This window comes from Mchenga conophoros, linkage group LG12, assembly GCF_057382185.1.
Source record: "Mchenga conophoros isolate Kocher_MC1m ecotype Shallow Benthic linkage group LG12, M_conophoros_male_GT1.1, whole genome shotgun sequence".
Lineage (NCBI taxonomy): Eukaryota > Metazoa > Chordata > Actinopteri > Cichliformes > Cichlidae > Mchenga > Mchenga conophoros.
The window spans coordinates 15,944,082-15,958,301 of record NC_140537.1 but is presented as its reverse complement, the minus strand read 5'-3'; the positions used below and the strand labels follow the sequence as shown (position 1 = coordinate 15,958,301).

At 40.3% G+C, this 14,220-nt stretch overlaps 2 protein-coding genes across 2 annotated transcripts; both read right to left on the bottom strand.

The window, feature by feature from the left end:
• Positions 1-5,007: 5,007 nt before the first annotated feature.
• On the bottom strand, positions 5,008-6,789 carry nkx3-1 (NK3 homeobox 1). The gene is made up of 2 exons (XM_085293113.1): positions 6,540-6,789; positions 5,008-6,295 (listed from the first exon to the last, which is right to left on the bottom strand). Exons 1-2 carry the CDS (start codon positions 6,724-6,726, stop codon positions 5,898-5,900), a joined length of 585 nt encoding a protein of 194 aa, XP_085149239.1. The 5' UTR covers positions 6,727-6,789; the 3' UTR covers positions 5,008-5,897.
• Positions 6,790-12,408: 5,619 nt separating this feature from the next.
• nkx2.7 (NK2 transcription factor related 7) lies at positions 12,409-13,726 on the bottom strand. The gene is made up of 2 exons (XM_085293112.1): positions 13,480-13,726; positions 12,409-12,956 (listed from the first exon to the last, which is right to left on the bottom strand). The coding sequence occupies exons 1-2, from the start codon at positions 13,724-13,726 to the stop codon at positions 12,409-12,411; spliced, it is 795 nt and encodes a 264-aa protein (XP_085149238.1).
• Between the last annotated feature and the right edge of the window lie 494 nt (positions 13,727-14,220).

Below are 14,220 nucleotides of genomic sequence, written 5' to 3'. Positions count from 1 at the left end.
TACTCCAAGAGCACATCAACACCTCATCCAGGAGGTCACAAAAGTACCCAGAGCAACATTAAAGAATCACATTCTTCACGTCTCAGTTAACGTCAGAGTTCATGATTGAACAATAAGAGAGAGACCGAGCATGGTACTCATCCATGGGTACCATGATGAAAACCACTGCTGTCCCAAAAGAACACAAAGGCTCGTCTCACATTTACCAAAAAACATCTTGACAATCCCCAAGACATCTGGGAAAATATTCTGTGAACTGACAAGAAAAAATTAAGTATGAGTTCTGCTACATCTGGTTTAATGCTGACAGCATTTCATAAAAACAACATCATACCAACAGTCAAACACGGTGGTGATAGTGTGACTGTGGCTGCTTTGCTGCTTCGATCCTTTCTATGTGGACTTTGCATTCTTCCCCCGTCTGTGTGGGTTCACCCCAAGCACTCCACATTCCTCCCACAGTCCAAAGACATGCACTTAGTGGGGTTAGGTAAATTCATTATTATAAATTGCCCATAGGTGTGAATGTGAATAGTATCCCTCTGTGTTGAAAATTAAAGGATGGATCTGAACCATTCAAGTGTGACAAACGTGCAAAAGAAAAAGTAATCAGGAAGGAGTGGGGCAAATACTTCTCACATTATTGTTTTCTACACAAGAATTAAGATTTCATACAATAGTGTGCACTAAGTTCACAAACACAATCTGAGTTTACAGAAACCATTTTACCAAGCTGTTTATATAAGGACCTGTAACGCTCTAAGAGCTTGAAAAAGAAGGCCACTGGAAGTCTCTCTGATGACAGATGAAATGTCTTCAAAAAACTTAAATAAGTCCAGTCCACTTCTTTTTAACCTTCTAAGACTACCATGACCTGATAACTGAGAACCTACACGGTCAACCTGAAATGCCTGCTTCTCAAACTAAAGGCTTTGATGTACAGTTGCTCTCTGTGGCCTCCCCCTTCTGCTGTGGTTAGAGCCAATTTGTGCTATTTACATAATAGCACAAAAACATTTTAGGAAACTCAGGAAAAAAATCCAAAAAAGGTGGCAGGTACCATGAGGTTTAGAGTCGGGGGTTAGGATGTAACCGTGGCTAGGTTTAAGGTTACTAGGGTACAGTTAGGGTTATGGGGTTAGATTGAGGAGATAGAGCCCGTCGCACCCGAAGGAGGAACAGGAAGTGCACGGGGCATCAACCCCGCATCCTTTTCCAAATTGAGGTCAGTCCCTAGGTAAGAATGAATGTCTTTTATTTTCAGTGTTGTCCTTTTTTGTGTCCGAGAATTCCCAGGGTTATGGGGTTAGAGTCAGGGTTTAGTGCATTGTGTGATGTTGTTTCCATATTGCAACTATGTGACTGGTATACTTTCAATGTTGAACTTGGATCAGTATTAATTATGATGATTGTATCTGTTTTGATGTCCACAAAGGCTGATGGACCAGACACTCCTGTAGTGGCTTCTTTAATCAGCAAAACAAATTTAAGTCACGCTAGCATCAGTGGAAACTTCCATTAAGTAACTCAGTGTGCCACTGGACAAGGGGAGCGATTGTTTTTGATTGTTTTATTGGCCTTAATCACCGACTGTCATTAAGAACACCGATGATTGACTGAGTGTTTTTATTATTTTTAAATGAAAACAGGGAATTTGTAGTGACCCCAAACATTTGAGCATCAGTGTACTTAATTTCTTTTCATTGACCTCATGTTGGTTCCACTAATCTTCTTGGTAATTCTATTATTTTATTTCCAGCATTGGTGCAAAGGTGAATATGATATTTCAGATGTGTGTCCTGCCCATGATTCCCTGTTTGCTGACAAAAAAATAAATCAGATTTTTTTGAGATGCAGGCAGCGCGGAGCTTTCTTCCAAACCAGCGTGCTGCAGGACACGTACACTTCTGCTGTAACCCTGAAGTGTTTAGTTTTCGCCCTTCTCCACATACAGGTTGTTTATCTGAACAACACAATGAAAGCCCCCCTCACCCACGTCTTCTGTCCTCATTATAGTTTTCTCTAATCACCTTAATCTGCCGTAAACTGTCTCACTACTTTATATCTTTATCTCAAAGTACACTGGGGGGGGAAAAAGTCTCTTCTCCCTCAGCATGCCTATCTCCTCCCACATCCTTTCTCTCTGTCACACACGACACGTACTTAGGCACAATCGATGTCAGCCATCGGATAAGTTGGATGCTGTTATGTATCTGCTGATGAGGAAAGAAAGGCAGCTGTTCTACAGGGTCCGTAACATGAGGGATCCAGTTACACTATTCAAGGAAGTTTATGAGTGTTCCCATGAGAAGATCAGGGCTGTTTTAAACGTCCTTATCAAGTCCAACAAATTTGTAAGACAGTCACGGCATATTGGAGCACTGACAAAGGCTGTCTTTGTGGTCAGGGTTGGTTTTCTCCCCATCTGTTAAGAAGATCTGCTTGTTTTTCAAAGCATCATTGGCCACCGTGAAGAGAAAGGCTCTGCGACCGTGCTTTTTAATGCGTATTGCAATCAGACCTCTGAAAGATAAAGTTATTGCCTTATACCTGTTTATTCCCCAAAAAACCCAACAACAAAAACAGCTCGAATAGAGGAAAAACAGATAAGAGAGTGATGTTTTCAACTACTCTCTGTTTTCATCATGTGCTTGCCAAATCCAGTTAATCCAGGTAGGCTGCAGACAGGCACTTACCAAACCTGAAGAACGAAAGAGAAAGAAAAACACAAGATGATATAGTTGTTTTTTTAAGCCTTGTGTGTTTGTGAATCAATGTACCATGTCTCTTCAAGCCTGCGGAAGTGCAGGTATCACAATGGCAAGTATAATAATGGCTCTCCCAACCCTACACCCTTCAACAGGCTCCCTTATCTGATGAGCATGAACATATACACTGAGAGCCGCTGAAAGACACAGAGAGTTGCTGAGAGATATAGTCAGAGTTTCAAATGCCGTCAAAACAGATGCTATCTGCCCCTCTTCATGTCTAATTACTTGTTTACTCTGAGGGCCTATGAATAGTGAACAGCACGGCCGCTGGCATCGCTGATAAGGAGTCACTTTAGTTTGAGGAAATATTTAGACATCAAGATTGAGAAATGATTTCATTTCTCCAGCTTCTATACCGGCATGAGAAACTGTGTGCTTTTTCCTAAGCTGACACTCTAATACCTTATAACTCCCCGTACAGGTTTAACCTCATGACCGACGAGCGAGGCTTTCATTTAGAAGAATGATCGACAATTAAAACACAGAAGTGGGCAAAAAAAAAAAATGCCCGCAGTTGTGTTTTTAGCATTTGTTGCCCTGTGGGGTTTGCATAAGGGCATGCGCTGCACAAAGTCAGACAGATTAGCAGTGTGAAAGAGCTGAAATATCCTATCACCTCCATCAGACCTGTGCTCACACTTCAGTTATGTTACTACAAACATGCCCTTCTTAAATATGTAAAGCCCTAAATCCTTTGTGTCATCTTATCAGCACCGTCCCGAGTCAGACCAGCATGCCATCCTGAAGGAAGCTATAGTTGCTTCTTAGTTTTCAGCGCTGTTCCTCAGCTTTTGTATAAATAAGACAAGTCAAAAACAGCCTCGGCTGCAAGGGGCTGTACACGTTATACAAAATATACACAATAGATAACAGTCGCTAAATCAACAATAAGTACACAACAAATATCTAATTGTGCAAGAAAGAGTGTGTTTGCGTAATCAAAGCCAGGATAGGATGCTCAACTAGACTCAAACAGGATTTTTAAGGGTTTTTAAAATAATTGAGGGACTGGGCACCACTGAAAAGACTCCATCACCTCTGCTTTTAAGCCTGGATCCAGGGGTAACCAAACCAGTGTAAGGAAGTCAGTATAGATTTAGATGCATTTACTATGACGTAAAATCTCCCCAATGGTGAATTAAATCTTTAAAATTGAATTCAACATTAAAGTGGCTATTATATTCTATAATTGCTTTTGAGTTGGTCATTCTTTCCCAACACTGAAACACAGTATAAAGAGGAGCAGAAGTGAAATCAGTTGCACAGATGATAAAAAATCTCTGAAGTTTTGAATATTACAGACTAAAAAAACACGTTACTATTAGCAACTTTAGAAAGAGAAAAAAGGTCCACACCCACATGCCACAGTTTTTTTTATCAGTTACTAACAATATTAAAAACATCTCCAAGTGTTCCTTAAATAAAACTCAGTACAGTGTCATCAACAAGCTGTTGATTTGTTCACTTCCCTAATAAGTAAAACTCCCTCATAGGATTTTACTTAGTTTGTCATCATAATTTTTACATTGTTCACTGAGCTGTCTGGTTCTGGACCCCACGGGAGATTGTCACATTTGCTTTTCAACCAATCAAAGGACTGAGATACCATCTATCTCCACATGGGTCAGCCACAGAAGCTCATATGCAGTAAATTCATTGTCTTTGTTTGTTTTTTGTAGCCATGGACTAATTCATTATCAAGTTTGGTTCTGTTTGGGTCAGTCCACAATCACTCTCAGCTGACTGGGATAGTGCGGTGTAAGTCTCGCTGCAACGTTAGACCTGTTTCCGAATTTTGTCTTTGTTTTTTGTATGTGCACAGCATGTTTAAACTTGGTGTTTGGTGAACTTGAGGTTATCAAGCATTGGGATTTCGTGGTTGTAAATTTGCAAGCCAGAACATAGCAGTTGTTGTTTAGATGCTTGATTAAAAACTCTTTAGGGTTTGGGGGATATGTAAGTGAAGCACAGCATTACTCAGTGGGAAGGAAATGATATGAAGAACATTCATAAAGGAAACTTTGACCTCATTTACTGAGAGGGAAAAAAGAGCTCATGAGAAGTCCAGGTGATAACACACCTGCAGAACACTCTGCCACCGAAATGCTTCATAGCCGCAGTGCAGCTGGTGTGAGTGTAAGTCTCACTTTATAAACTAACAAGACGTCAGTCAGTTTGAAAAATCGTGCTGCCAGACTTCTTAAAATTTTTATTTGTACAATCCAGGTGCTTAGAAAAATATGTTGATTTGTAGTATGTGTTACATGCATGAGTGTACAGGGCTATGATTACACCAAAGCTTCCAAAAAGGGGTCACAAAATGTGCCCAGATCTAAAGTCTACATCACATTTTGTGTGTTATCCTCACTTATTGTTATACATCATACAGAACATACCTTAAGAAACACGTTCTGTTACTTTTTTATCTACCAACTGCCAGGTATACTCACAATCACCATGGCATGCAGGAGGTGAGCCACATGACAGCTTTACCTCCTCATGCCCCACTTTCAAGAAAGCAAAGCTGACAACTGCTGATTGAACTCGATGCCTTATGGAGCTCCGTTTATCTCTGATTTAAACAAAGATGCCTCTTGGCCAGCCTTCATATTTGTATTTATGTCAGCATGTTTAAGCATCTGGAATGCGTGATGTCAGCTGATGTCAGCTGACTCTCTTACTGTTTCGTTTCCTCTCGTTTTCCGTGTGGTGCTGTCTCTAGAAAGAGCAGTTTATCTTCCTGCAATCAGGGCATCAGCTCCTTGAAGAAATCGGGTCTCATTCTTTCGCCTTCATTGACACCAACTGCAATTTTATCACAGTTTAACTTCATTCAAATGCTCGAAATTTTAAAGCACTCTTAACAAAGGTTAAATGTATAAGCATTAATTTATTAATAATTTATTAATCAACAATGTCACAAGTTGGCTGTGCAAATCCATGTCATATCCATACAGCAAGATTTGTATGATAGCACATTTTCATGAGCGAAATCACTCCACAAGATGGATAAAGTCAACACATGAGCAAACACCATGTTCCAAATCTGACAAAGAATCAGCTGTGACAGTAAACATAGATTTTAGAAGCTTGTAGATGATAAACTTTAGGGTTATACATTTATTTTCACCATAACACTGGGCCCCAGGGGCCACTGTAGTCCCACAGGTAGGGTCTGTATTGGTAGGCTTTGTAGAAGGAAGTAATCAGTGATGATCTGACCAAATCCTCTTTCAGACCCAGTCCTTCTGCATTGTACAAATCCTTACAAAACTCTGATGTCTGCTGCTTCCGCTTCGTTTTGTACCTCCTGTTCTGAAACCAGATTTTCACCTGGGTCTCAGTTAGTCTTAAGGTTCTGGCCAGCTGAGCTCTCTCTGGGGCCGACAGGTATTTCTGGTGATTAAATTTCTTCTCCAGTTCGAGCACTTGGAGGTGTGTAAACGCAGCTCTGGAGCGCTTCTGCTTTCCGGGGGAGGGCAAAGTTGACTCTGAGGAGCTGGGGCATGATGTGTTCAGAGATTCTGTGAAGCACAGATGAGATCCAGTCATTAAACAGGTAAACTGGTTTACAGCAGGCTTTGTGAACTGGTTTGTGATCATTGTAAGATAAACAGCTGCCATTACAAATAAAATTTTAAAGCAAGTCTTTTGTTGTTACACTGCACCATTCTGCACATTCTTCATAGTAAACAACACACATCAAACTGATTTGGTCACTTTATCTAAGCGCAGTAAACCTGCTGTTGAAAGCCTGCAGACGCTCACCTGTCTGTAATCCAAAGGCTGTTTCCTGAAGACAGAGCTGTGGTGAAAACTTTCCTGATTCTTCATTCCACTGCGAACATCTTTCCTCCTTCTGCGAGCAGCATTTATCATTGAATCGCGCACTGTCTTTGTTGGAGAGGATGTCCTCGATGAGGAAGGAAGTCAGAGGTTTGGCCGAGTCAGACATTTCCAGCCAGTAATAAAAAAAAATCCGAGGACTCTCGGTGCATCAGAGGCGCAGTGGGAGAAGTGGCTGAAGCACTGTGAGTCCTCACACACTTACACAGTCTGAATTTATACAATAGCAGGGGCGGGCTCAGATTGCACTGACGCGTTAAGGAGACGGGACGGCTAAAGTTTACTTCTACTTTCACTAACTTTCATTCAAGTTTCCTACTCAGCTCTGCTGCAATGTATCAAGTCCATAAAAATACTGAAACATTCAAAAGGAAGTACTGATCCTTTTTTTTTATTTTAGAAGTGATCTGTATAGAGAAAGATTTTAAAACTTTAGACTGATTGTAAAAAGATGAATTTATATATTTATAGCTGTCCTTATGCATGCTTTTATGTTTAAATGAAAAACAGTCTGATGTGGTTCTACTTATACACATGTGCAGAAAGGTGTCGAATATGTGATCTAAACTCAAACAAAATGATTAGAAACTCATTTCTGTACAAGAAAATATAATGGGTGCATGTTGGCAATGTACTTTTTTAGCTATGATCTATTCCTAACAGAGAGAACTGAGTGACATCCAAAATTAGCTAATAAACTAGTATCAGAAAAGCAAGCAGTGCATGTTCACAAAGTGTGTTTAGTCTTTCTGTGGAGGAAGTTTGAGTCCACAAGGAGGGACGGAGCTACCTGCTCCAGACACACTAAAAAGTCTCGAATTTGAGCCCTCCATCAGCTCAGTATTGTAACACAGCGGCTTCAGTGAGACAAATGTACCAGTAGCGGGGGTGGGTGGGGCCGGTGGCTGGGGTCAGAGTGGGTGGTCATGCCTCCTGAAGCACTAATGACTTGGACACATTTAGGCCGGCTCCTGAATGGACACGCTCATTGTTTGACGGCTGTTTATTTGTTGTTCTCTGCGGTCCGGTCTGACCTTTCTCCGTCTACTAAGATGTTTACAGGCGTTGTCGGAGTTGCTCTGGGATTTCATGCTTCCTTTGGAAATGCGTGAATGTTGGTATGACAGACACAGCCCTCTCCGTGGCCCCTGATGGCGCTGACGCCACCAGCTTCTCTTCACCAAATACACACTTACATCACACTGATGACTGCTACTATTATCAGCAGCACTTAAACTGCATCCTTGTATGCATTATACACTATGTATCAATATCCAGCATTATATGTAATATATATATACATATATATATATATATATATATATATATATATATATATATATATATATATATATATATATATATATATATATATATATATATATATATATATATATATATATTATCCCCAGACTAAGTCATGTCTGCCGTGTTCTTTCCTGTGTTGTGGATAATCATTTATGAAAGCTATCTGTGTGTAATCTCTTAAGGTTCCTCGTTTGCATTACCTGCTGTCTTGTCAACAGCGTATTAAGATTAAATGCTTGATATGTCTCACCGTGAAATCTTTGCATGCGACTGTCTGCCTGTTAAAGTATGTTGAACTGTAAGCACAGAAAATCCCACTTTTGTCTAGACATTGTTTGTTACCCCATAAAACTCCTTACGTTTATTTTTGGATCATACTGTACTGAACGTGGAATCAAGCAAAACCACAGCTGTGTGCAAAATGACTTTCTACTAGAAATGCATACATTGCATTTATTTGAGGCATATGTCACTTTTATTTCACCATCTAAAAAACGTTTGATTGTGGTTAAAAGGATGTTTTGCAGAATAACAAAACTCACGTACCTGTCTGATGACATAAGCAAAAACAAGGTCAGCAATGACAGCGAGCACCTGGGCTGTGTGAGGAGGGGAAGTCCTACGACTGAAGTGGTTCTTTTAAGACTCTGTGCAGTCATCCACCACCCTTATTCTGTGACAATCGGCATGATTGCTCCAAACAATGGCATTTTCTCTACAATCACTCTGTCCTAGACAGTCGTGGCATAGTTATCTAGATGTGCATCAGAGGTAGCATAAGAGAGCTGCTGACCTTTCAGCCTGGAAAGGCATTTGTCCTCCCCGGTGCAGTGGTGACGATGTTTTCTTTGAGCCACCAAACGTGCCATCAACCTTCTGTTATTTTCCTGCTGTTTCATTGTCTGAGAGGGTGACTGCGAGGACTTGTCGCAGCAGCATATTTGTCAGCATTCTGTCTTCTTATCTTCTCAGCATCAGAGTTGTTTTATACAGTATCCCTACGCCTGGCTGTTGCACAAGAATCATCTTTGTAAAGTGTGCGACATAACCAATATGTCATCAGAGGAAACAGGTCAGTTTAAAGTTTGTACAAAAACTAAATGATAAAGAAACAATTACTCTGAATTTAGTAACTGTGAACCATTTTTTTCTTCTCCAAATTCAGTGAGGGGAAAATTAAAGTAACTTATCTTTGGTCTGTGTGAGATAGTTTTGTAAATGCAATTCTAGTGTTTTCCACCAGAGGGAGCTTTAAAGCCAATCTCACAGCTACTTTAAAAGAAAGGGATTATGTACCATGGACTGTTATTTCGTCTACAACCAGCTCAGCTACAAAAATCAACAGTTTCTTATTTTGTTTGGGCGAGTTGTTGCAATGTGGATGAGCTCCTGCACAATCATATACAACAGTTCATCATTTCATCATCACACTGACATTTGAAGTCTCTGACATAGTCAGGGACGCGTCTTTCTTTCTAACCACAGCATGACTTAAACCCTTTGTGGATTTTGGAAACCATAATGTCTCTTCAAGCGATGGTCAGACTCACGTCATTCTCTATTTAAACTGCCCCTCATCACAAGCAGCGTAATCAAGCACCTTTTATGTGGACGAGGAGAAAAGAAAAACTCCCTCTCCACCTTTTCAAAACAAAGCAGAGCTACTGCGCATGAGCTCACAGTTTTCCTCCCTGAAAAGACACAGATTTGACTATTCATTAGTGAGATGTTGCTGAATGTCATTTAAAAAAAATCTTTATCTGTCATGAGTGACAGAGGACCTTTTCACTGATTGCAGTAACCAATTACTTCAGTTGAAAGACAGTTACTGTGTCATGAGATCACCGGGTTACGTCATTTTAAGGCTTTTCTTTATGCTTCTAAATTAAAATTGAAATAGTTCACACCAAAGGTTATGGCTACACGTGATCTATAATGTAATGTATTAAGAATAAGAATAAGAATAAGATCTATATATATTTTTAAAGTTACATTTTAAAGTCATACACTATAAACATAACTTCTGAAAAACCCTTTTACTTACACACACACACACACACACACACACACACAGGGTCATTATCTGATCTCTCTTGGTCTCCTCTCTGTCTACAGCTTCATCCTTATCTGTGCAGAGATGCTCCTTCAGCCCGTGACTCTTCTCTGAGAAGTGTTTATTCTCTGCGTTCACGCCCAATAAAGAAATTACACAAACTATTTTCCCCCCAATCAAGTGATTTTGACGGGAAACGAGTCGCGCTGATGTGTATCTCTGATTTATTTGATTTTATGGTTTTATAATTTTAAATTAATGCCACGCTTTGTTGTTGTGGAGATATAAAGGGACCGTTTTAATGATAAAAAAATAACTGAATTTTATTTTACAGAAATCTGTGTTTTGAAGTTTGATTGGCGCTCACCTGGCTGTGGCTCGTCGATACACGACACGTCAGACTGGAACTGTTTCCCGCTTGATTGAAAGTTTGAAGAAGTTAAAGAGCCACTCTGTCTGCGGGTTTGTTTACCAAGCAGAGCCCCGGGACAGGACAAGCTCTCCGGCCTTATCAGCGGATTTGTGAATGGGGCAATAAGGAGCTGAGTTTTGATAGAGGTCAGATGTCACTTCATCCATTAGCTGTTTGATGGCTCTCTTTGATAAACCCGGTAAACGACAACGCCACAACCAGTTACACTTAAAGGTTCCTAATAAGGTATGCTGTCGTTTTTTGAGCTCCTCCTGGAAAACTGGGTGACAAAGTCTTACAAATTTATATAATTTTCAAAAAAGCTTCTCCTTTGTTTTATTTATTTTAAAAGCTTCACTCAAAAGCTACGGAGAAATAAAAAAGGAATAATTTGATGAAAAGCAATATAGTACAGTAATGATATTTTTAAAGCTCACTTTATATGAAGTCATCACATGTTTATAGACTACATGGAGGTAGAGGACGCATGGGGCACTGTGGGTATTTCACGCGATCGTTTTGCACCGGTCAATTTGTGGAATTTTATGAAAAGCTCACGCAACATTAGTCGTTTTAAAAATGCACACTTATGAAGAAAAGCCAAAAGTAATCACTTTGATTTGAATCCGTTTTTTACTGTGGTAACTAAATCAAAATATTTGGAATTTTTGTGTTTGCCAAAAAGTGATTGGTCGTATTTAAACTGCTATAAATAACTTTTGCCATGTAATATGTGAAATATATCTCGAATGTATCACTAGTGAATGACATCAAGCCACCTTGAGTCACAAACAACATTCCTGTCACAAAGTAGAAACCGCAATCAGTTTTTGGCAAAGTGACTTTTAAAAACTTTATTTATCCAGATAAAAAGTTGACATAAAAAATCTCTAAGAGTAATCTCGCCAAGAAGAAGAAATTGCAATAAATATAACAATAGTTCTGTAAACATATTTTACGTGGTCAAAAAGGACCGGATTGGTTATAATGTATAGGTGCAATAAGACACAGTCATAAAGATGCTTGAAAAACAGGTGATTTTTAAATTGCATATATAGACCTTTTGTAAATCCTGCTCAATGAGGTCTGTTTACAAATACAAGTAATTTTAAGTAAAGATATTACACATAAAAATCACACTGGGAATCAGTTCTTAGCACCAATGAGGCTTCCGTGTGCTGTTGTCAAAACTGATCTCACACAGATTATCTCAGGCGATCCAGGAGTGCGCATTTGACTCGTGTGATTCTGATTGCAGTAAAGGGTTCCCACATTAAAACTAGCAACCTTAGAAGAGAGATCCCGGAAACCTTCCTTATCTAGGCGATCGAGCATGACCAAGACTTATAATGGAGAGCAGTTCAGAGTCAGAAAGATAATAATGTGGTTCATTTTTATCGTGTTTGCGCTGACTCGCTCAGTTTACCTGTTGCAAAACCCGTTTTTAAAGTGATACATGAGTTCGAAAAAATATGACATTTATTCTCAGTTGTTTTTGTATAAAAACACTGTAAGAATGAAGAATATTAACTATAATAAATAATAACTGTGACTGGTTCAGATTCATGGCTTAAATGGAAAAACGGTTTAAAATTTCATTTCTAAATTTTGATACATTGATATATTTATCTAAATAGAATAAAAAGTTGTGCTTTTTTTAATCGCCATTTTTTACTGAAACCCACTGATAACCAACCCCGTTACAGGGCTGGTTGTCACAGAGTGTCGTTGATGCTTCATTAGTTTTTGTTCGATTCATGACTCATTATTGAAAGTAATCCAAACATCAGCAAGAGCAAAAAGTGTATCAACCAACCCCGGATTGCCCTAATTCAGAATTTGCGTCTAGACACAGAAAAGTATAATTGAATATTAAAGCGTTTATTCTTCATAATCGATTCATCAGAAACTTTTTGAACAACGGGAAATTACAATACGACCCCACACCAACTATACAATATACATTTGATACTGAAATGTCTCAGTGGTTCCAGCTATACAGCCGTTTAGTCCCTTTATCACCAGCCTCTTATACCGTGTAGAGAGGCCTGAAACGGCCCGTGGCCGAAGTGCGTCTCGGTGTTTCCTGTTAAATCATTTAGCTTGCTGTTGGACATCTGTGCAGCAGAAGGTGACGCGCTGTGATAACTGCAGCCGTACATGCTGCTGTTTCCGTATCCAAGCGCGGGGTTATAATGTCCAAGTGTTACATTGTAAGGCGCTGAATGGGAACCGGCACCGCACAGCTTCCCGTCCCGCACCAGCACGGGAACCGCGACCCTCCTGGGTGCAGGCAGATAACCCGCCAGCTCCAGAGATTTGTCCTGCCTCTGACGTTTACATTTGTACCTGCGGTTCTGGAACCAGATTTTCACCTGGGTGGAAGTGAGCTGGAGCACGTGGGCCAGGTGCTCTCTCTCCGGGGCGGACAGGTAGCGCTGCTGTCTGAAACGCCTCTCTAGTTCGGACACTTGAGACTGGGAGAAGAGGACCCGGGGCTTCCTGCGCACGCTGGGCCTCTGGGGGGGTTTGTCACAATCAGATGGACTGTCGAACCCGCTCATCTCTGCACCACAAAACAAAAACACAGTCACGTTCTGACACCATGACCTGTTTACTGCCTAAAATTTTCCAAATCATTTGTAATTGTTCGGAATGTGCAACACTTTTAAGAATAAAGCTTAAATGAAGTGGAAAATTGTAGTAAAAAAAACCAAACAACTAATTTGATTATTTCTGAGATTTTAAAGGCAAAATTTACAAAACTGCAAACATTGACAACATTAAAAATTTTTGTTTAGCTCACATTTTGATCTTGAAGTCTGCAGTTTGCAGAAAATTGTCAGAATTTTTTTTTAATTTATTAATTTAGGTGCTGATTACTTTAGGGAAACATTTCTCACTGGTTCAGTGAGATTCTTGTGGTCTGTTTAGGTTATCAGACTAAGATCTAAAGGGAAAATGAAACTGTTTCATTCGGGCCCCGTCTCATTAACGCGTCCTGTATCGTGTTTTTGTGGAGCTGCCTAAATCCACAACCAGCGGCTCCTGAATTGAATCTTACTTTGTTGTCCATCGTGTCACATCACCTTGCTCGTGTATCTCCTCTTCTGCTCCCGGGTTGTGAGTATCGAGTTTGTCAAGTATCTCCGAGGCGCGCGGCTCCGAGTGGCATTCATAAAAGTCTCTGTTCTGGGGCGCAGCGTGCACGTGCTGATGATGCAAGGGCACAACCTGGTCAGCCGTTAGAAAATCATGCTCATAGTCGTGGTGGTGCTCCATCCTCAAGATATCCTTCACGGAAAATGGTGTCGAGGTCGTCAAACTGGGATGCATGCCTTCCATTTCAGTGCTTAGATTTGATCCTCGATGAGCTCGAGCTGCTGCTGATGAAGCCAGAGAGATGTGTTAACTGACTGGTGAGTGAGGGCCTGATTTGAATCATTCAATGGTCCAAGCTAATGAGCAAGGTAGATAGTCAACATCATCCCCTTTTTGACCAAATGACCAACACCCACAGCCTGCTCACACTACCCTGAAGCCCCAGCTTTCCTTCTCACCTTACAGAGACACCTTTCATCATGTCCGCCCTTCTCTCCCTGCGAAACAAAGGTGCAATTCCCGAGTTTAATTAAGAAATGAGACTTTTGGTGAGCGCATGTATCAGTAAGCACACGGCCTACCGCAAAACTCCTGGAGTTGCGGAAAGTATGCGCTAATTAGTTCATTGTGCACAAAATATTGTGATTGCCGATGTTTCTATGCGGGTTTTTATGACTAATATCTTTGTTCAAGCTGGAAATGAGGCTCCAGTAAACGTGGTTTACGAA

Bases quoted from the DNA above. Each gene is read 5' to 3' on its own strand.
- nkx2.7 (XM_085293112.1), bottom strand. From the start codon at position 13,726: ATGCATCCCAGTTTGACGACCTCGACACCATTTTCCGTGAAGGATATC. The intron at 12,957-13,479 runs GTGATGTGACAC...TTTGTGGTGCAG, and splicing joins AGAGGAGATACACGAGCAAG to AGATGAGCGGGTTCGACAGT.
- nkx3-1 (XM_085293113.1), bottom strand. From the start codon at position 6,726: ATGTCTGACTCGGCCAAACCTCTGACTTCCTTCCTCATCGAGGACATC. The intron at 6,296-6,539 runs GTGAGCGTCTGC...TGTGCTTCACAG, and splicing joins AGCCTTTGGATTACAGACAG to AATCTCTGAACACATCATGC.